Genomic DNA, 23,567 nt, shown 5'->3' with positions numbered 1-23,567 from the left:
GGCAAGGGTGTGGAGAGACGGGCACCCTCCTACACTGTTGGTGGCAATGTAAACTGGTGCAGCTGCTCTGGAAAACAGTGTGGAGGTTCCTCAAAAAACTATCAGTAGAACTCCCCTATGACCCAGCAATAGCCCTGCTGGGGATTTACCCAAGGGATACAGAAGTGATGATGCATAGGGGCACATGTACCCCAATGTTCATAGCAGCAGTGTCAACAATAGCCAAATCATGGAAAGAGCCTAAATGTCCATCACCTGATGAGTGGATCAAGAAGATGTGGTATATATACACAATGGAGTACTGCATGGCAATGAGAAAGAATGAAGTGTGGCCATTTGTAGCAATGTGGATGGACCTTGAGGGTGTCATGGTAAGCGAAATAAGTCAGGAGGAGAAGGACAGATACCATATGTTTGCACTCATAGGTCTAACAGGAGAACAGGAGAAACCTAATGGAGGACTAGGGAGACGGGAAGAGGGAAAGAGTTGGGGAGAGAGAGGGACGCAAAACCTGAGAGACTATTGAATACTGAAATCAAACTAGGGTTGAAGGGGAGTGGGAGGGGGGAAAAGAGGTGGTAGTAATGGAGGAGGGCACTTGTGGGGAAGAGCACTGGGTGTTATATGGAAACCAATTTGACAATAAACTATTAAAAAATTTTAAAAATTAAAAAAATTTGAAAAGTTGTCCAGTTCTATAAGTTAAGAGCCAGTTTTATTGGTGTACCCAGTAAACTTGTGTGGAAGAAAGCTTTGTTCTTGGAGGCAGAAACCAGATTTAATGTTGGCTCTGTTTATTGTTATATGACTTTGGGCGAGGTCTGCACTACCATTACTGTACCAACCTGTCCTATGGGTGTAATGTCACTTCCGGGTGGTCAGGGGCAAGCTTGTAGGGGAGAAAGTAAAGGAGGAGCTTAGCACCATGCACCTGTGGGTGACCTAAGACCAACTTTCCTTTCTCTAACACTGCACCCTGTTAATTTAAAAAGTAAATGAAAGTACAGAAGGTTTATGAGAAATTATTTCAACTGTTAATTCAACTCATGAAGGTCCTGTGCATTTGAGAAAGTGAACTTTGCTTTTAGGAAGCCATATAAGGCAGTGTTTTATAATATTTGTAGAGTGTTTAGAAGCAAAAATGGTGTGTGAATTATGATATACATGTTGAGGACTTAATGACAGTTTCTGCCTAAGAAAGATTTATGTTTAACCAAGTGGAGAGAATAGTTGCTATCATTAGCGTATTCTCTCCCACCTTCTAGGATTCACTTTGCCATAAGGGCTAAACACTCTGCTCTTTCTTTTGTATTTCATTGGTGGCCTGAAATTGCCATTTTGATTTTATTTTTTGCTTAAAATTTCAAGAATAGTATGGGAAGGCCTTTGGCTTAGGGAAATGAAGTCATAATCCAGTCTGAATTCTATTTCAGAGATAGGGAACACTAATGAACTGCTATAAACATAGCTGTCAGAAACCTAAATTCAAGTATTCATGCTAACTCCTGAAAATAAATAGATGTTGGCAACTTCCTATCCCTGGGAACGCCCTGTAGAGTGTTTTCAGTGTATATCGAATACTACATTAAAATGCTCATCAAAGTGACAAACACATGAATATGTTGTGGGAAAACATTGGCCTGTGTTTTGAACGGTGTTTTGTTTTTTTTTTCTATGTCCAATCCAGAGCAAGATATACTTCATATATAGACACTTCAGGAATTTAAATAATAGTGCTGGCAGGATTTTTGTATAAAGCTCATAGAATAGAAACTCTACTGACACGTCTTCAAGTTCCTGATAATGACAGCATCTCGGTGGTAATCATGTTAAAGCTTCATGGAGACTAAGATTATCTGCCAGAGTATGTGCAAAACAAGCATATAGGTACAAATGCCCTTTAGCCATTAGCTAAGTTTTCAGATGTCTACAAATGCATTCTATGCCCAAAAGGTCAAACGTTTTCAAGTTAATGTTTGGCTTTTTTATTTTTTAAACTGGAGCTGTCACCTAGACCACCAGAATACATGCATTATAAATAAAGCCAGGCATTGCTTCTGACTGAATGAGATATTTTTAAAACTGATTGCCGATGGTATAAGGCTCAGAGATGAATTCCCTCGTCGAAGGTGATGGCGCACCACCTACCAGAGTCCTGGCTGCCGCCTGACCTCTGACGGCTGGTGGGCTCCCTCCCTACTGGAGAAGGCATTCCTGGCCACCTTCTCACCTTTAGGGATCCCTGTGTTTCTAGGAGACCTGAGGCTTGTCTGGGTGTCTGCGGGCCAGCATAATCCATCCCTCCTGTGATCTCACAGCCCCAGTCAGAGTTGCAGCTGGCGCCAGCAGGATGCCTCTTCTCCCATCTCCTCTCCTACTGCTCTGCTCCAGGGCTTGCTTGCCTGGACTGTTTCCACAACTGCTAACTGCTTTCCCTGGTCCCACCCTTGCTCCTTCACTTGGATGCCAGAGTGTTCTTAAAGTATGAAGACCTTATTGTACCTCATCTCAAAATGCTCCATTGCACTTAAAATAAAATCCACCTATACATAAAGTGGCTTACCAGTACCCTTACATCTGGCCCGGCTCACATTTTCTCCTGCGTTGGATACCATTCTTCCCTACGCCTGCTGGGTGCCAGCTACCTCCACCTTCTTTTCATGTCTTGAACCCCCAAGCACAGTTTGTCCTTAGCTCCCAGACACTAGTCTTTTCTGGAAGGTATTATCCCAACCCCTGTATCCTCACAGGGCAAATCGTTCTTGATATTGGAATATTGACTTAAATATCCTCTTCTTGGGGGCACCCAAGTTGTTTAAGCATCTAACTTCGGCTCAGCTTATGATCTCACGGTTTGTGCGTGGGTTAGAGCCTGCTTCTGATTCTGTGGCTCCCTCTCTCTCTCTGTTCCTCCCCAGCTCATACTCTATCAAAAAGAATAAATAAATGTTAAAAAATCTATATCTTCTCCTTGGAGAAGCCTTCCTAACCACCCAATGTAAGCAGCCATCTATTTGCTTTTTTTTTTTTTTAAGTTTATTTTGAGATAGAGAGAGAGTGTAGGGGAGGAGTGGGGGAGAGAGAGGGGGAGGGAAAGGGTCTCAACCAAGCTCCAAACTGCCAGTGCAGAGCCTGACTCGGGGCTCAAACTCACAAACCCTGGGATCATGACCTCAGTGGAAATTTAAGAGTCCAGAGTTGAAGCTTAGCTGACTGAGCCACCTGGGCGCCCCGCCCATCGACTTAAGATTGGAGGATCTAGTAACCTCTATCTGTAGCTGACAGTTCTTTTTGCCCTTCAGTTAGAACATAGGCTCCAGTAGGGCAGAGACCCATGGGTCTTTATATGATGTGTCCCCAGGCCTCAGAGCAGCTCTTCAGGAAATGTTTGCTGAGCAAATGTACTAATGGGTGAAGAAATGATGTAGCCAGTATTTCTAACCTTTACTTACACCTTTCCAACCAAAAGTGAAGATGCTTGGCTCGTGTGAGCACCTCTGTCATTGCCGTGAATGTACGCTTCCTTTAAAATCCCAAAACCAACTCCCGGACCATAGGTTCTCTCTTCCAGTCTCTGGAGTTCAGGAAAGCCCGTTTGGGAATTTATTGCCTTTATCAGAGTGGTTCTGATGCAAATGTTCTAGAACAGAGCCTGAACTGGCTCCTCTCCCACTCTCTCTACTGATTTAATCTGCAAGTGGTTTGTCCCCTCAGGAACCCATGTCTCCTACTGTCTGTGCTGTCACTGAACTCTGTTAAAGGCCCTTTACTAACACAAGCCCCCATGTATAGAGCGGTCAGTTGCTTCCTTCGCCTGTTGAAATGTATTCGGGGATCTCTGGGGATCTTGGCACTTCAAAGATATGTGGGATTTTGTACCCTGGTGTTTGGCACCGGTTGCATTAGGAAATATGAATACATATTGATAAGGTGGTCACTTTCATAATCATAACCATCCTCTCTGTCTGCATTCTAAACTGCATTTGTTAATTTTTCTGCTCACACATAGCTCTAAACATTTCTGAGCTTGAAAAGCTAAAAGCGTACCAAAAATAAACCAGGTTTTTCCAATGTTCCCTTCAGCTTTTTCAGATTATCTGGGTAAAGTGTTGTTCAGTGAAATAAAACCTTAATTGACTCAGCTAATGAAGCCTTCAGCTGACCTTGCAGTGGTGGGGAGGGTGGGAGGTTGGCTTCCTACGGGGCCCGAGATCACCTGCCCAGTTTGCGTTATGCCCTTGGGGCCAGGAGGTAAGCTCGGTATCTGCCCTTTTTTTTTTATCTTAAAGGACAGCATTTCCTTAGATTTCATGCTGTTAATACAACAGTATCTCTGGCCCCCAGGAATCCTAGAGTTTCAGAATCTTGGAACACCAGAGAAGACACAGCCCATCGAGGTCACAGAGCCTGTGGCCGACTTGCCGAGGGTCTGTGTCATTCTGCCCCACCAGGGTGCCTGTCCTGTCCTTTGATTTATCCCTGATTTTATCTTCCTGAAGTAGCCCGTGATTTTTACAAAGCTCAGAACTAGTCCTTTCACTTGGGACAGAAGGTTAATGATTATTTTTCCACCAAACTGGGGTTATTTCCTGTGGAAACCCTCTCATCCCCTCAGACTTGATGAAAGCCCTCTTCTCGCATCCTGGGCGCTGTGGTTGGTTTGCTTCATAAGGTCACTGTCAGGGACTTGGAATGGGACTGTGTTTTTTTTGGTCGTGTTTTTTAAATTTCCAACTCTGAATCGTAGATATACGGTGCTGTGGAAAATCTCTGTCTCCATATCGGTGGGTCTGGGTAATCTCTGCAGGTTTACAGTGCTCATTGTGAGAGTAACTTTTGAATGATGGTGTCATCTTCATTTAAAAAAAAAATCCAGCTTTCTGCTTCTATGATCTTAAAGTCAGCCAACGCCATAGTAGTTGGCATATTGGCTTATAAGAGTTGAGGTTGGTATTACCCTAAAGCTTGTTTAAAGAAGAAAAAAACTACCCATTGTCCCAGCTGCTAGTTAGAAATACTCAGCATCTCAATTCTCTGTTGTCAAGTTGTCAGGAGATCTTTTCTAATGACAGATCCTTGAATTCCACTGTTTTGTGCTTTGAGGAGTAATTGGTCCACTGCTGCCCCATCAAGGCTCCTTGCTTTGTTTCTCTGGTCTAGTTTTAAGCTGAAATAATGAAAAAGTCCAGCAAACCCCTTCTGATGTTAGTCATCCTCATGGCCACCAGAGTGGGCCCTGTGTAATGCCACCAAGTCTCCTTAGCGGGGTCGGCCAGCCTCGTAGGACCTGACCTCCGCCCCAGTTGTCTCCTTGCCACTCGCCACTGCCTGTGTTCCGGCCACAGCGGAAGTCATGCTCCCACACAAGTAAGTGCACTTGATTTTCACACTGCTCTGCCCTTGACTGATTGATCACCTTTGCATAGAACTCTCTGCTGTCTTCCTTCTATGCACTTGACTCAAGAGGTGCAGAAGCCTGGCATGAAGCGGACTGAGTGGGGGGCAAGGAGAAGGGTGTTTTTCCTGTCCCTAGCAGGAGCAGCTGGACAGATAGAAGTCCACCTACTACTGAGACGGGGAAGACCGCTGTAGAGCAGATGGGGGCTGGGAGCCAGGGGGCATCAGGTGTGGATGGAGAAGTGTTCCATTCGGGTACCTCTGAGACTTCAGGTAAGAGACATGGGAAGTCGGGCTGTGTGTATGGATCTGTAGCTCAGAGAGGCCCCACACTGAGGAGCTTCTACTTGGGGGCTATCCTTGTATTTGAAACAAAGTAGAGGAGCTCTCCAGGGAAGAGGGTTTGGAGAGTGTGATGACTCCTCGAGAGCTGTCAGGTTGAGAAAGAGAAAATGAGAAACAGGCCGTGAGGAGGCAAAGGGAGATGAGAACGAGTAGCCAGAACAGCAGAAGGAAAATCAAGAGAGTGTCCAAAACAGAGAATTCAAAGATGAGAAGGGATGTCACCTTCCCCTGGGATTTATTGGCTTGTGGGGAGGTCATCGGTAAGGTGTGCTAGAATAACGGGGGAGGGAGGCTTTGGTGACAACGTGAGAAGCCAGTTCCTTCCATAAGCGTGGCTGTGAAGGGTGGTGAGCTGGGACCACACCGGAGGGGAAAGATGGGGCGGTGGAGGGTGGAGGGTGCCGGGGGCCAAGAGCTGGCTGATGTACATTCCTTGTTGTCCTCTTGGTTTTGTTTTTTGTTTCTGAAGAAGGATGGTACTAGGGCTTTTTTTTTTTTCTTTTTCTAATGCAAATAGGCAGGATCCAGTAGAAGGGCCTGGGGATTTATGGTCTGCTCCTGGTTGAGGGCGGATATTATTACAGCGACACAAATGTTAACGTTTATACAGTTCTACAGGCCTCTCTTCTCCTATGAATTTATACTTGAAATATAAGAGGAAAAACACCTTGCTTTAAAAAAATTTTTTTTCCATTTTAGTCTTATATCCCTGAAAACAGGTAAATGGTATGAAGGCTTTTTTTGTTTTGTTTTGTTTTTAAACAAAGTGCTTGGTTATTCAGTAGGAATCCTGCTTCATGCACAGAAATGACATGGCACATTTTCCTGTTCTAAGTCCTGGCTAGGTTGGTGTCTTTTAGCATGGCTGAATTTTTGTACCTGTGAGAGAGTGAGGTGCATTTGAATAGAGAAGCTAATTAAGCACTCAGGAGATGGAGATTTTAAACTGCTCCTTCTAAAAGTGGAAAAGATAGGACAAACTGACTTTTTTTTTTCCCTTCTATGGAATAGAAAATTAGAGCTGCAGAGGGACAAAGCCATGGCCATTTTTTATAGGTGAAATGGGACTGGGGATTGGAACGATGCCTTCATTATACCTGCACCCCCCTTCTTTGAAGTTCATCGCCTTTTCCTTTGGTAGTCATTTACCAAATCTATTGAAATCTATTGCGGAGAGAGGCATAATGAATACAATTCCTGTTTCTTGAAAATCCTAACATAATGAAAGTCCTTTCCCAGCTTTTAGGATTCAACGTTTCCAGCCATCCAAGCCTCTTTTAGCTTAAGCAAAACACAGCAGATAAGGTAAATTTGGTTTACAGAAAGAGCAGAGTGTGCCAAAGCGTTTTGTATCTCTTGCCATTTGGAATTGCAAGTGCTGGTGTTTACTTCCAGTAATGGAAATAATTGACAGCTATGTTTAGTCCCAGTGACTGTTATCAGAAGGGAAGAGAGCATTGGAGTGGCCTTTAGTGAGCTGGAAAGGGAAATGTTCAATTTTAACTGGAAAGGGGCATCCAAGAAAGCAAGGGGTCAGTATAAGAAAAAAAATCAAAGCAATGCAAATATCCTACAAATCTACTTGAAGAAAATGCTTTGGCCTTTGGGTCCAAGCCTGGAAGTGTAGGCTGTAAAGTTATGAAAACAGTGAGTTAAAGTTAAAAATACTGTATTTAGATGCTTACGCTTTTAATTGTTGGCAATTCTAAAATCGGTTTATCACTGGCTTTTATTGGCAGGTGGGTAGGGAAGAAGACTTCAAAGCTTTGAAGCTGAAATTGACGTAGGCTGCCGATGCGGTTTATTCGCATGTACAGGATGAATTTACCGGCTTTCAGATTTGTGGAATCACATGTTGATTCTAGTGAGACCCCAGAACCAAAATGCCTTGCATTTTTAAGGTTTACTACTCTACTCTATCTCAGCAGCAATGAAAATTTTATTGCAATTAGTTAAGAAACAGCAATGATTTTCATTCATTATTTTATGCATATTGTTCTGGCAAAAATCAGATACTTAAACATTTGACAAATGCCTAGAAATTTATTCAAGGTTTGAGGTTCTGTGATATGTGTGATCTATGACAGGTACAGCATTACATGGTATATTCATAGGTAGAAAATAACGGTAGGTTATTTTATAATTGAAATGGTTGATAGGTGGTTGCTGGGTTCTATCCCCCTGCATTTTTATTCAGCTTCTGTATACTTGGCTCTCTGCCTTGGGGACAAGTCACAGAGAAAGGCAGGTTGCAAAATGGTTTCATGACCAGAATAATAAAACTAAAACTTAAAATTGGGATGTTCCTCTACTACTTTTTCCGTTTTAGTTCATGCATAGCAAGGGGCAGAGGCCATATATTTGGAAAGATTATTTCTGCTACGGTGGAATCTGGTCTGGGTCACCGGGCGGAAAAACTAAGTGGCACTTGGAGATCTTGGAAGTGAGGAGGTTTGTTTTACACCAATGGGCTCACGGGAGATCACTCTCCAGAGGTCTGAGCTCAGAGCATCAGCAGAGGGAATAATTTATAGCCTATTACTTCCACATTCCTCATTATTGTGTGCAACAAGCAGGGTGGGAAGGAGAACATGGAAGGGGGAGCCTTTGATCAGAGACAGGTATTTCCTTATCAGTCCTGTCGGCCATCTTATAACAGATTTTTCCCTATCATTTTAACACATATTGGACAACTTAAAAAAAATTTTAATGTTTATTTTGAGAGAGAGAGAGAGAGAGAGAGAGAGAGAGAAAGGAAGGGAGGGAGTAGGGGGATGGACAGGGAGAGAAAGGGAGACAGAGGATCCAAAGTGGGCTCTGTGCTGACAGTAGAGAGCCCAATGCGGGGCTCAAACTCACAAACCACAAGATCATGACCTGAGCAGAAGTTGGATGCTCAACCAGCTGAGCCACCCAGCTGCCCCATGGACAGCTTTTTAAAGTTTGGAGTGTGTTGATATGTCCATCCCAGTGGAGTCTGTACCTTCACTACAATTTTGTAAGAACTCCTTATGTTTCTAAAGACAAGGAAGCTGAAAGAAGACAGTAATAGAGGTGACAGACTTCTTGGCATAAACTATAAGAAGAGCTGAAGTTTTGTACGTCTTACTTCTCTCCACTGCCCCTTCCCCATGCCCACTGCCCTAGGTCATCACTAAGTTCTAGGCTGAACCCTTTGTTTTATGGAAAAGGAAGCAGGAGACTAAAGAAATTAAGTCAGGCATCCAGGCTCACACTGTGACAACTTATTTGCTCCTAATTATTTTCATGTGTTAGATCTATAAAGTTTATACATAGATTTGAAAATGAAATGAACTAAAATGTTTATATTTTGAGATACAATTCTGGTTCTGCTTCTGTAACTCTTTTCACTTGTAATTATTAAGTTATAGTTACTATTTACTAAAACACGTAACAGAGAATCCTAAATATGTTACTCATAGAAAATAGGAAATACTGAAGATTTCTGTTTTTGTTTTTCTTAATGCTCAAGTAGGGGAGAGGTGGGGGGAGAGAGAGAGGATATGAAGCAGGCTGCACGCTCAGTGTGGAGCCAGACTCCGCTTGATCCTACCAGAGTCAGACGCTCAAGCAACTGAACGCCCAGGTGCCCCTTAAAATATGATTTATATGCAAAAATGCCCAGTCTAGGAAGAAAATTTGGCATCTTTTTAAAGGCACTTTTTCTAGTAGTAGTTTGTGTTTTGCTAATTTTATGAGCTAGTGACTCCTTTTTAGTTTTCTAGAGATTCTCTAAACCACTAAAACATTTTCTTTTTGGAGTTTTTGAAAACCCCTTTGGTCTACTGGTAAAAAGCATTAGCATGTGAGCAGACCAATAGTATCTATTACCTTCAAGGGAGGTTTCAGTTCTGAACGTTGTGAGTTCTGTTTTCCATTAAACCTGGAAATACCTACTTTTTCTTCACTTCAGAGATTTTATGACAGTTTAAGACTGTAAGGAAGAGTTATTACACATTTACATAGGTAGATATGATAATAATGGGATTGATTTTATTAGTTATTATTCAAAAAGTTCTTGCAATACTGTGTCCTAGGGTACAGTGTTGGTATATTGAGTAGGTATATTGAGGTATATAAACACACCTGTTTCCCACTCATTAGTATGTTGGAAGGAGGTCAGGGGAGGGATTGAATAATCGTTAAATCTGATAAATTATAGGCAAGAAACCATAAGCGCACAGAATAACTGTAAAATGGGAATGCCTCTTTTAGGTGACATTTGGGGAATGGGGAAGCTGGTCTCTTGAAGGACAGAGGACAGAACTTTCTGGCCGAGAACAGCATGCCTAAAAAGCCTGGAGGCACAAAACTTTGCTGGGATTTGCAAACCAAAAGGTGATCTCTTGGCTGGATCCTAGTGGGGGAGGGGTAGGCTGCGGCTCTGGGCAGGGATAGGGTGTGGAGGCCTAGGCTTCTGCTTGAAGGCCATGGCCATTATGAGTTGGATTTTTCTTCACAAACGCCGGGACTATTAACAGGAGTGATAGGAGTACATTTATGTTTTATAAAGATCAGATGTAGACCGAGGTGAGCAAGAACTGACAGGGAAGAGAAGGTTCTTAAGGAGTTCAGGAAAGAAATGATAGCTTGCATAGTGGGAGGGCACCAATTCAAGACATATTTTGGAAACATGTTTTTATGTAGGTATTTGAATATCTACATGCAAGATTATATATTTTGCAAAAGATTAGATAGGGAAGGTAAGGAAAAGGAAATGTCAAGGTTGACTTCTGGAGTTCTGGCTTGAAGGAATGGCATTGCCATTTATTGGGGTGAGGAAGGAGAGTGAGGGGAGGAGCGGATTTGGAAGAAGAAAATCAGTAGATACTGGTGAGCCGTCACTGGGGAATGTCAAGTGGGCAGCTGGGCCTTAAACCTCAGAGGTTCGAACCAGAGTTTCGAATGCATGAGCATTTGGCTTCTAGAAAGTATTTAAAGCCCTGGGAAAGCATATAATTAGCTGGGGAGAAAACATAAAGGGATGAGGAAACCAGAAGGAATTTTGCAGGAGATTCCTACATGTAGAGGTTGGATAAGAAGTTGCCCATAAAAGAGAATGAGAGGGAGTAGCTGAGAGATGGGAGAAAGGCAGGAGGGTGTGGTGGGTTCTGAATCCCAAGAGAAGGAAACATGCTGACAAGGAAAGTCTTACCACCCAGAATGGGGCTGCTAAGAGGTCAGATGTGATGAGGAAGACCAGAGGGTGGAGTCAGACTGGAGTGGTTGCGGGGAGAGGGGAAGGGAGGGGGTAGATGACAGTAAGGGTCAACAACATTTTTTTGAGAAGCTAGGAATGGAAAGCATAGGAATATGGTCGTAGCTGATGGAGGACATGAGATGGAGGGAAAGCTACATTGTTTTACTGACATGGGAACCACAAGAGTATGACTATATTTTAGTGGAATTTTAGTTTGAAGACTATGTATTAGATTGGCCCTGAGTTAGCATACTCAGGTTTAAAGAAGACAGAAATGGATTTCTGCCTCACAGAACAATCCAGAACAACTGAGCCATGCTACATGAGTTCATCCAGGGGCCCAGGTTGGAAGGGGCGGCTCTGGCATCCTTCCGAATTTGAGGCCTCAGTGACTGAGTGTGCGGTGATCATGTCCACCATTTTTTTTTTTCTAGCCTAAGAGAGAAGGAAACCTAGGGCAAGGGCCCTTGCTTTTATGAAAACGGCCTAAACATTTTGAATATACCCTTTGTTCATTGGTCCAGACTTCATCACCTGGCCTCAATTAATTGTCTGGTCTCAAGCTAGGTGGAGGAGTACCAACTAAAAGTTTAATTACAAAAAGAAAAATGGAGAACATGGATTTGAGAAGAATCCACTTCTGCCACTCTTTGGGGTGAGGAGGGGAGTTACAACATGTTTATTTCTATTTCTAAACCATGGACAGTGCTTGACTTCTATCTGGTACGTAATAAGAGGTTAGTGAATTGAACTATTAAAATGAATCTTCCCCCTTCTACAACGTAGACTTCGTCGGCTCTGAATTACACAAATACCATTACCTTTCTTCTTCCTCCACTCTGTTCTGTATACTTAACGCTTTCTAGTAAAAGCATACAAAAGAGAATATACTATTTACTCTCAGATTTGCTTAAAAATCTAAAATGTAAGAGGCAGGAAGGAAATTTGATAGTTTCATTTGGATCACTGTCTTGTTCTGTGTTTGGTCTTGATGTATACATATACTTTGGGCAACTGGGCACATGGCAAGCTGACGTGTCTTCTATGCAACAGGACGAATAGCTGCCGATTGCAAAAAGCAACCCTAAATAGAAAGCATGGATGTAGCCTTTTGTTTATAACATAGGTTGGCTTTTATATATTCCTTCCTCTTCAAATTATTAAACCTGTTCAGGTGCATATTGTGAAGAGAGGAACTCCGTGGTCATTTACTATGGAGTAATATTTTGTATAATTCGATACTACACTAATGGGGTGTATCATTAGTGTATTATATGAGCCCTTTGCTCCTGATATTTTTACCATAAAATTAGAACCAGGAAGGGGAATTATAGGACAGTCTGCGATATTTGTTTTTGAGATATTTACCAGATACCTAAGAAATTACCTAAAACAACATGGTAGCCACTGGCCTAGCACCTCTTGCTGTTGTTTAGAGCAGAAAACTGCTTTAAACCTAGTGGCGTGCCCCTTAGTAAGAGGAAGAAGTGAGCACAGAAACCAAGTTCTTTGGATACGGTCATGTTCACTTCCCTCGTTTGGTAGCTGTAGAAACCAAGGCACAAAATACTTTACTAGCAAACCATTGCAAGATGGTGGTTATATCTTTTTTAAGTTTTTATTTATTTTGAGAGAGAAAGAAAGAGAGAGAGAGAGAGAGAGAGAGAGAGAGAAAACAAGCAGGGGGGGGGGGGGGGAGGAGGGTCAGAGAGAGAGGAGGACAAGAGATCTGAAGCAGGCTCTGTGCTGACAGCAGTGCGCCCGATGGGCTCAAACACACACAGCGTGAGATCATGACCTGAGTTAAAGTTGGGCGCTTAACCACCACCGAGCCATCCAGGCGCCCTGCTGGTGGTTATATTTTAGTAGGTGTCCTTGGGTGAGAGAGCAGATTACGATAGAGTAAGATCTGTTGTTTGAGTCCATTAAGAGCGAAGACAGACTTTGTTTTCAACACTCAGGGGAAGGAGGAAGCCAGGAAGAAGCAGTGAATTTTCACTCGTGAAGGAAGGAGAGGTGAGGCTGTTCAGTCTCCCTCCAGCCCACTGGGGCTTGTCCAGGGTGGGGCACATTCCCCATCACCGAGGAAACCTCTAGCATAGTTGTTATTGTTCATTCAAACTGGGATACCAGAGTTCTGAGGAGCAGAGAAGAGGCATTTGCTCCTGGAAGAATGGATAGATTCAGGGGTTCCCGAGGCAGAGTAGGGGTGCTGCGTGGAGATGGGGAGGCAGAAGGAATGAGAAAGAATATCTGCTTCCATTATTAGATCATCCTTCCTAGAGATTAAAATATAGATCCAGCTGATGCAGCAGATTCATTTTTCTGAAATTAAATGTATCTCAGTTATGTAATTATTGTGACAGTACTTTAATGTCATTATACAGCCATCTGTGGCAAAACTCTAATAGGAATAAAACCTGTGACCATTACAAATAAATGTTGACTTCTCATTCAGTGTCAACTCTGAACCATTCAGAGACCCCCATCGTTGTGGTGAATTAAAGTTGTCTGTTAGGTATGTACGGTGGGATTGTGTTCTGATGACAGGCACGTGCCCCTGTCCTCTCTGTGCCACCCTTCTGGAGAGCCTCCTGGCTCTCTTGCCTAGGGAGGAGAATTGCACCAAGTGATGGGACCTTGCCGTTTTCTCTTTGCAGGACAATCAACCATGACGACCGAATCTGGCTCAGACTCGGAATCCAAGCCGGAGCAGGAGGCCGAGCCCCAGGAGGCGGCGGGGGCACAAGGGCACGCAGGGGTGCAGCCGGGACCAAGGCCGGAGCCCAGCAGTGAGGACCAGCAGCAGGCCCTGGAACAGTTCGAGGCCGCGGCGCACAGCACCCCCGTGAAGAAGGAGGTGAGCCCCCGGGGCCCAGGATGCAGGCAGCCTTCTGTGCGCACCCCCCCCCATCTTCTAGCCTCACAAACAAAACCAATCAGGGCATGTTTACTGGCCTTTCCCTGGGTCCGTGTCCACCTTGGTCTCTTAGCACTAGAGGGAACTATGAGGGGTTATCAGTTTCCCCCTTCTGATCCCAGACAGATGGAAAGTTTTTGCTATTTTAAGACTTCCAATGAATGACATTCCACAGTCTTGCTTGGTAACTCCTTCATTTGATTAAAGCACTTAAACCCACACTGAAATCCAGACTGCAGGTTATTGGTTTTATCTGAGTTTACAGGAAGGACAGACACCACACCAACGGCTTTAATTTGGCTCCTGATGTTTATTCAGGCCTATGGGTTAGAGCTAATTGCTAATTGGAATCTTCCCGGGGGGGCGGGGGGGGGGGGCTGTCACTCTTATCCTAATGCTGCCAGGGGTATTTAATGGGTGTTCAGAGGTGGGTCTCTTTCCCTCCTATGTGCTTGTATGTTCAATTCAATTACCAAAACAGACATATTTAAGTTGCCACATGTGGTGTGAATATTTCTTTTAAAAGCTTTCATACAAGATATAAAGTATGGTTTATACTTGGGCTTTGAATGAATCCATGTTTAAGTTATTTTGACTTCAAACTTGAAATCACCAGGTGTTAGAATGCTGTCTCATGTGGTAAGCAAACCCAGGAGTTACTGCAAACAATTGGCCTTTTCTAGGTTGGAAGTACATGTATCAAGCTAGAAATTCTAGGTGTTGAGAGAAGAGACATGAAATTCTTTTCAAGGTGCAACACATTATTATAACCTTAAACTATGCTTGCATCCAGATTATTTTTTTCCTGTGCTCCTAAGTTCTGCCTTTAAACAGTATTAAAAATAACATTTATTGGGGCACCTGGGTGGCTCAGTCAGTTGAGCGTCTGACTTTGGCTCAGGTCACAATCTCATAGTTCATGGGTTTGAGCCCCTCATCAGGTTCTGTGCTAGAAGCTGGGAACCTGGAGTCTGCTTCAGATTTCGTGTCTCCCTCTGTCTCTGCCCCTCCCCAGCTCATACTCTCTCTCTCTCTCTCTCAAAAATAAACAAACATTAAAAAATTTTTTTAAAAAACCATTTATTTTCATGCTCTATAAATAGATGCTGTGTCTGATGTAAGCCGTTTTGTGATGAGGAGCTGGGTTCCAACTTAAGGAGCTGTTCTTGTTCTCATGGTTTTCCTTTACTGTTTCTCTCTCTCTCTCTCTCTCTCTCTCTCTCTCTCTCTCTTTTTTTTTTTTTTTTTTTTTTTGAGATGTGATGGTGGTGATGTTTTGGTTGTTTTTAAACCTTCAGAAATGTCAAATTATTAAGACTGGGGTTTTCCCCCATTCTCTCCTCCTAACTCTGAAACCAAATAAACGTAAACATGGGAAATAATTATAGAGAAGGAAGAATTTCTGTGCCTGGATGTGATACATGTACTTGATCTTCTGAAAGTCAGATGTCTGAAACAAAATAAGAGACAATACTGGGCCCTTGGAGGGAAAGGTGACTGGCAGCAGAGTCCGGAGACCTAGTAAATCCTGCCTCTTCCCTCGTTATCTTAGTGACTCCCAGAGCTTGTCTAGCCTCTGCACCTTGGCTTCCTTGCTCACGGAATGAAGAGCTCAGAAAAGGTGGTTTTCTCAGGCTCTCTGTCCTCAGTTTCCTCAACTGATACTCGGAGCCCAATTAGGCTAGAGGGGAAATGAAGTACATTTTGTTCATCAGTGACGATTAAATCACGGGCTTGTTGGGATTTGAACTCCAGGCTCCTAGCTTTATGACCTGGAGGTAGTTTGTTGAGGTTGTGCCCCATACCCCTTCCTGTCCTCACGTGTCCATGAGGATGGTGATACCAGACACCTATCTCCCAGAGCTGTCATGAGGATTAAGTGAAACAGGATTTGCCAAGAGGGGTTTCACTGACATTTTTAAATCGTAATGCATTATATGTGACTACAGCGGGAGTTTCATTTGAGGTCCTTGGTCTGCTCGTCTGAAGTTAACGTTGTTGAAAAAATGGGCGTGGGAGACTCCATGATGGGTGCGTGGAAACGGCCCCTGGAAACAGCACCTCCCTTTGCACACTGGTGGTTTCAGGTGCGTCTGGAGTTGACCGATAAGTAGCCCAGAAAGCTTTTTCTCACATACTTTTATTAGAGGAAAAATGAAATTTTACCTTTCCTAATACATCAAAAAAGTTGATTCCAGGTAGTGAAATTTAAATAAAAAAGTAGCTTCTGTTGACTTTGCCTGTGAGGAGATGAAAATGTAAATTAAAAGTGTGAAGTGTAAGCTATAAAGCACTTAGCAAATATGTGATACAAAATTCCAAGGTTACCAGACTTCTTCAACTGGCCTAAGGCCAAAATTAGTGTTTGACTTTTTTGTGGCACTATTTTAATGCTTTGATATGGAAAGACTAACCGTCAAAAAAAAAAAAAAAATTGGACCAAGTTGCCAGAGCCTGCAGGTGTTCTTGTTTCAGCTACGGCTAGCTTCTCAACTCTTTGGGCCTTTGAAGTTGGTTTTTCAGTTTTTTCTTGGTCTCTTTGCTCAGCAATTGGGTGTCTTTTTATCCTGAAGAGCTTCTCACAACTTTGCCCTGAATGCCTATACGAGGTAGTCGAGGAAAGCACTGTATTTCCATCTCTTGGATGGAAAACCAGGTGGAGGATGACATTTTAAGAGCAGAAATCCATACCTAAAATCCAAAATAAATACAGCGAGGGATAACTTTGTGACTAGAGTGTCACAGAATGGTAGCACTAATAAGAAAAGTTGAAGTGGTAAGCCATCGACCCTGTCTTACTTACTGCCCAGGCCGTGTGCCTTCAGCATGTTCATGAGAGAAGAAAGTTCATCTTACTCAACGGGCCTAACCCAAATTTTGGAGCATGTCTTTGCACTGTCAGTGTGTATTTGCAGACTAGTGGAAATGAATAGTCTGGCCCGTGAGTTGAATTTGCACAACACCAATGGCAGTTTTCTAATACGTAGAAGGAGGGCATTGTGTGGTGACAGATGGCGCTACACTTATGGTGAGCGCAGCGTAACGTACACACTTGTTTCATCACCGTTCTGTACACATAACATTGTATGTCAACTGTACTTCAGTAAAACGTATGTATATAAACACAGGCACACATACATAACGAAGAGGAGTGTAAATAGAAGAGTTGTACAGAAAGATTTCCACGGGGGTTGATTCAAGGGAGAATGTAACTGTTCTGTAGGAGGCCCTCTGAAGTCTTGAGTCTAGCCTGGACCACAGAGTTGTGCTTTGAAAGCAGATTAAAGCTTTCGGACAGATTTGATCTGCTCTTACCCTGGCTCATTACAGGGGGGCGGGGGGGGGGCAGACTAAGGGAATTACTTTGTGATGAATTTCAGTGCTTCTGGCTTCATTGAATTGATTTAGAGCTAAATCAAATATCTTAACAGTTGTAAAATTAATCCGTGAAGCTCTGGAGGCCTTAAAGTGTATAGGATACCATGTATGTATATGGGGCGTCGTGGGTCATGGAATAGGGAAGGATCCAGTGAATGAAGAAAATAGAGTACAGTTAGATAAAATCTAAATGATGTACTTTAATGTTTATTTTACTTTTGAGAGACAGAGTGAACAGGGGAGGAGCAGGGAGGGAGACGCAGAATCCGAAGCAGGCTGCAGTCTGTCAGCACAGAGCCCAACGTGGGGCTGGAACCCACGAACCAAGAGACGAAGCTGGGCACTTAACAGACTGAGTCACCCAGGCGCCCCTAAATGATCCATTTTAAAGACCTGTACTGTCTAATGTGTTGTGAAAAAATCAGGAGTCCATTTATATCGTCCTTTCCTTAGTGAAGTCTCAATGGCATTTGCGAACTTGGTGCTTCTAAATTAAATCCTCGAGTCAAATTGAAATGAAGCCCTGTTGGCACATTAAAATGGCAAATGTTATTTAGGTGATACCGTTAGCAATTTAAGCATCCATATACATGTCCAGTCACAATACCCTAATCCTGACATCTCTCCTGCTCTTGGAAATAGGAAAGCCTGTGTCTGAAGGGTTCTGCTATTGCCTGAGCAACGCAATATTTATTTCCTGTCTTGCAGTGAAAACTGTTCATTGTTTGCTCTTCACAGGTCACTGACAAGGAACGGGAGTTTGCTGCTGGCGCTGCAAAACAGCTCGAATATCAGCAATTGGAAGACGATAAACTTTCTCAGAAATCATCTAGCAGTAAACTATCTAGATCTCCATTAAAGATTGTCAAAAAGCCTAAAAGCATGCAGTGCAAAGTGATACTTCTGGATGGATCAGAATATACCTGTGACGTGGAGGTGAGTGCACAGCATAAAACTTTTTTTGTCCCAGATATTGAGAACTGGAGAATGTTGGCCTGAAAACATCCAAGGTGCTCTCTTGTTTTCAGAACTCTGGAAAACTAGTCACACCTGGTTTCTAAATGCAAAATTATTCCCAAATTTTCTAACAGGAGATTGTATTACTAAAAATACTTACAATGCTTCCAAAATGGTACAATCAAAAGAAAAATGTGATCTTAATGAAAAAAAAAATACATATATACCTAATACTTCCCATGGTAGGAAAAAGAAATGGGGGTCTTAAAAATCAAGTTTCATTAATATCTTGTGAGTTATTTGAATGATTTACTTTTCCTATTTGAATAGTTACACTTTTTTATTGAAATGATTTTAGTGTTTTCTATTTTAAATTCTGTAATGTTTTTCGTATTGAATAAGTTCAACTGTTAATAGGTATAAACCTGTAAATTTCTGTACATAGCACTATAGGGTAGTGTGAATTGTGAATGTCCTCTTAGAGTAATTTTTTTAATGTACATTGTGGTAGGCATTGCAGTTTGAGTGTAAAAAGGTACACTATTTTTCTTTTTTGCAAAGAAAACCTAAAATTCCTCTCAGAGAAGGAGCAATGAGATGACTTTTGTCAGAGATGTTTAGCAAGACCAAGGTTAACAGATGAGAACCACACTCCCTGTCTGTAGCGGTGGAGGTGATTGTTGAGTTCTCCACGTAGCACAGAGAATGCTCACAGGGCATGAACTCAGCCCACAGGGGGGGGGGGGGGGGGGGGGGGGGGGGGGGGGGGGGGGGGGGGGGGGGGGGCAGTGTGCACCGGCCACAGGGCCTTCTCCCCGCAGCTGGAGGGGAGCAACATGCTCTTTGTTTCCATTTCAGATTTAACATTTTCTTTCTTTCATTCTTTTTTGGTTTATTTATTTACTTTGAGATAGCGTGAGCAGGGTAGGGGCAGAGCAAGAGGGAAAGATAAAGAATCCTAGGCAGGCTGGGCACTGACAGTGTGGGCAGTGTCGATGTGGGACTCAAACTCATCACCTGTGAGATCATGAACTGAGCTGAAATCAAGAGTTGGGTGCTCAGCCAGTTGAGCCACCCAGGCACCCCAGGTTTAAACATTTTTATTCAAAAAGCTTATTCCTCCCACCTCAGCCCCCTGCCCTTGGTCCATACAGGGACCTCGCACATCTGTCTATACTAGCTCCTCGCACCACAATGTTCACCTCTTCTGCTGTGTGTGCTGAAAGTCTATCCCCAGCCCCCACAGGCAGTGTATGTGTTCTCATGCACTTCTAGTCCCCTTAAGACATAGCCACTACCAGGGCATCTGGGTGGCTCAGTTTGTTGAGCATCTGACTTCAGCTCAGGTCATGATCTCCTGCTCGCGAGTTCGAGCCCTGCATTAGGCTCTGTGCTGACAGCTCAGAGCCTGGAGCCTGCTTCCAATTTTGTGTCTCCCTCTCTCTCTGCTGCTTCCCCACTCATACCCTCTCTTGCTCACTCACTCTCTCCCTCGAATAAATAAACATTTAAAAAAAGTTTTTTTAAGATACAGCCAGTTCCAAACCCTCCTGATTTGCTGTGTCCCTCATTCACTCATCTCTCCTTTCCCTGTCTGTGACCCCACATCATTCCTATTTTATTTTGCAAGCTGTAGTCCTATACCCAGGACTTTCGGATGGATCAGAAAATTCAAATCCATTTCATGTTGATCATGTCATTTGTGATGGGGATGGGGTTGGGTTACCTTGCAGGAACATAGAGGAAGAAAAGATTTTTTGAAAATAAACTCTCAGATCAAAAGTCACTTGATCATATATAAACTGATAGAGTGTTTGTCATCCTGTGACCTGACAAATATTGATGGGTGGCTGCCGGGAGTGAAACACATGCTCCAAGGTGTTTGCCCTGAACAGACCCTTTTTTTTTTTTTTAACATTTTTCTGGTTTTGATTTGGGCTAATTTCTTGGTTCAAAGTATCCCATTATTGATTTAGATGTTTATCCTGGAAATTGGGAGATCCACTAATGTGGGTTTTACTCGGGACTATAAAGGACTTTTGTAACCATGAGAGAGATTGTATTTTTCCAGCATGGATCCACTTTCTGGAAAAACTGATCTAAGAGAAGCTTTTTTCTTAATTTTGAGGAGAATCTTCCTATGGACTCTATTATTAATGGAATAAATAGGGTTACCCGGCAGCCTTCTCATCCTGGCTGCCAGAGCTTTCTAAAGAAGAGTCTAGAAGCAGGCTTAACGGTATTTGGGGTGGGGGGAATAAATGCCTCAGGGCTGACTGAGGTACATGTGAGTGTTGACCATTTTGTAAACTTAATTTATATCCTGTGGGTCAAATGTATTCCAGAGAATCTGTGTTTTTAAGTTCAGAATTTTTACTTTGCAGTTGACTTTGGATATAATTCCGTGTTACTGTTAGTGTCCCTGTGAACCTTTCGAGTGACATGGCGATGTTGGTCGGTCATTTTCTCTTAAAAATTTTAAGTAAATTTGTCAGGTTCTTAAGAATAATAATGTTTTTTCTGGGGCACAAAATCCTTTGCCAATCGAATATTTTCAGTTTTTCAACTGTCATTGGTAGTAGAAAAGACCATGGTCACTACTGACTGACATACTTGTGGAGAAAATAGAGAAATGTAGGTGTGGCAGAGCGAAATGGACCTGTTTGTAGCTGACTGGTTGAAGAAAAAGGATTGTGAATCAGTGACGGGGTTCTCAAGGTGGCTGCAGGACACGAGTTGGAAAAGCGTGTTCAAAATGACTCTTGACTTTAGATGCAGACAGCGGCACATAAAGCTTGGTTGGCAAGGTGGATGTGGTATAACAGGTAAACGGTGGTGAAAAACACTGCCCTAAGGAAGGTGTCCTTCAGCCTTGCTCTCCTTAAGCTGCATTTTTATCAACATCTTGGTTGAACACATACAAAACAGCTGAACCATTCTTTTTAAGTGATGCAGACCTTTAAAGGTGACTAAAAGCAAGTGCCCGGCTAGCTCGGTCAGCAGAGCATGGGACTCTTAAAAGTGACTAAAGGCCTGTGTGTCAGAATCCAGGTTTCTCATGAAGTGGACAGTGTATGACACTAGTAACAAGGTCGCACTTCCTCTGTTTTGAGGGATCAGATGCAAGATGGAAAAGTGTTGGAGGAAGGGGTGGTCAGCCTGTGTAATAGTTTGGGTGAAACTAATATTTGGGTTTATGTCAATTACAAACTCAGCATTAACAGCTGTGTGGCGTGTGACTGTCAGAAACACGCTTGCGGTCCTGGTTCTTTTCTGTGGAAGTACAGTGTGTGGTTTACTGAATGTGGCCGGCAGCCCCGTCTCGCTGGGCTGGAGAGATCCCGTCCACTGTGTCTTGTTGATGAGCTCATGCAGTGTAGCACTCATTGGAGGCCCCAGACCTGGGTGTGAAAATGACTTGTCTACTTGTAAACTGTGGATTTCAAGGAACTCAAGCTTTTTGGACATTGGTTGACCAGAAAAAAATTGAGATGAAAATACTTGCCTCAAAAAGCCATTATTGAGAAGATTAAGGCAGATACTTAATTTGAACACTTTCTGCAATGTAGCATATCCTTGATAAATGATAGCTATTTAATGACGAGAAAAACAATGAGCTCTGACTTGAGCTTATTCAGCAGAGAGTTACAGGATGGTGAGTGATTTGGAAACCTCTTCTCATGAAGAATGATTACAGAAATAGAATGTGTTGAAAAAAGAAAACATTTCCACATGTCTCCTCCTAGATTTGGAGGGGAGAGGATAGCGACTTTGAGTTACTCGGAAAAGGTTGCATTGAACGTCTGTCATAACACATACATCTTTTTTAAGATACAGAGAGTAAAACTAAATTTAGAAGTTACAGGAAGTCCAATTTTTAAGTAAACAGAAAATGCATGTTTTCAGTGATTGCTGTCGACCTTGTGATCTAGGTTCTGCAGTAGGATTCCAGCAGAAGCTGCAGGTGCATTTATGGAAACCATCAGCTCCCCAGGTGCGGTCTCAGACAAGTGTCCCTTCCTACTCGCAGACTCCTGGAGAGAAGAGACACACAAAAGTCTGAATTGGGAAGCACTTCTGCTCTTTCTCATTCCCGTCCCCAACACCTGCAGTTCTAGGTGAATTAAGAACGGGACACAGGAGACAATAACAAGCATAACTTTTCTTTTCTTCTTTTTTTTTTTTTTTTTTTTTGCATTTAATAAGGCCTCAGGAAAAGCATTTTACTTTACTGAAATCTCTATGCCTAAGTGTTTTCCCCCATGGCTTATTTAATGCCTTCATTACTTTGCCATCAAAATCAACAAAGCTCGCCTGTCCTGAAGCTACCGTGAGAATATACGGACTCCTACAAAGGACCCCCGTGAGCACACCCACACCCACACAGATACACACTCCTACCCTGGAATAGCACAGCCCTGCTCTCTTTTCTTTTGAAACCTCACGGTAGCATTCCCCCTCTCCCCCCAGGGCCATAGTGGTCTTCAACCTCTGCCTCCTCATGTTTAGATGGAAGCCTTTTCCATTTGTACTGGCTTTTTCATATTTCCCTCAAGAGTAGTCTTAGGTCATTGAAGCATTTTTCCGTCTGACTATGTTCTCAATTAATTTTTTCAAACTCTTACAGCTTTATCATCTAAAATGTGAAAAAATGTTACTAGTAAATATAAGAAGAGATGTTATTGTAATAAAAGACCTTTGAAGCAACTTGATAATATGTTTGGGAAATGTTTCCACGCTACCCTACTCTGTGTTCCCGTATGCCAACAGAATTTCTAATACTGCCATTCCCGTCAGCGTTTTATTGGACCGTCAGAGAACACCAGCAACTTCCTGTAGCCAGTTTACTATCATGGCCGCTGTTTATTTCCCAGACATAAATTTGAAAAGAGAAAATAAAACTACCCCAGTCACATGCCATGAAGGAAATGGTGCTCACCACATTTTCGCCCCATTGCTCCCATGCTCTGCAGACCCCCAAGTCTGACTGATTAGCACACAGTATATTTCCTAATGGCCATACAGTTAGAAATATTTTCTCTTCTTTGGGCACTGTGCTAATCTAGTCTGATTTAGTTTTAGGAAAATCCGGCATGATCTGAACTTTGAGTCCATATTTTGTAATATGAGTTTGCATCTGCATGTGTAAAATGTTTACACCATTTTATGGCCTGGTTTGGTTTGTTCTCCACAAGAAAGCCGATCAGTGGAGGAGTCCAGTACGTCACTGCAAAAGCTACACGGGCTTTACCTTGTTGGTGTGACTTACAAGGAAGGACCCTGCCGTCTATGCATGTGAAACCGCGACTTCACTTCAGGCACAAATACTACTGACCCAACCGTAAAGG

The 23,567-nt window shown here is 42.9% G+C and overlaps 1 protein-coding gene across 13 annotated transcripts in view; it reads left to right on the top strand.

Moving 5' to 3' along the window:
- EPB41L3 (erythrocyte membrane protein band 4.1 like 3) overlaps nucleotides 1-23,567 on the top strand; it is a 143,723-nt gene that overhangs the window by 41,960 nt on the left and 78,196 nt on the right. For all 13 annotated transcript variants that reach the window (XM_029921895.1, XM_029921897.1, XM_029921896.1 and 10 more), the window contains exons 2-3: nucleotides 13,625-13,824; nucleotides 18,001-18,198. In XM_029921895.1, the coding sequence (XP_029777755.1) occupies nucleotides 13,636-13,824; nucleotides 18,001-18,198 (387 nt within the window). In that variant the 5' untranslated portion in view covers nucleotides 13,625-13,635. The remainder of the gene's footprint in view (nucleotides 1-13,624; nucleotides 13,825-18,000; nucleotides 18,199-23,567) is intronic.

This window comes from Suricata suricatta, chromosome 14 (genome assembly GCF_006229205.1).
Source record: "Suricata suricatta isolate VVHF042 chromosome 14, meerkat_22Aug2017_6uvM2_HiC, whole genome shotgun sequence".
Lineage (NCBI taxonomy): Eukaryota > Metazoa > Chordata > Mammalia > Carnivora > Herpestidae > Suricata > Suricata suricatta.
This window is presented reverse-complemented; position numbering and strand designations above follow the sequence as displayed.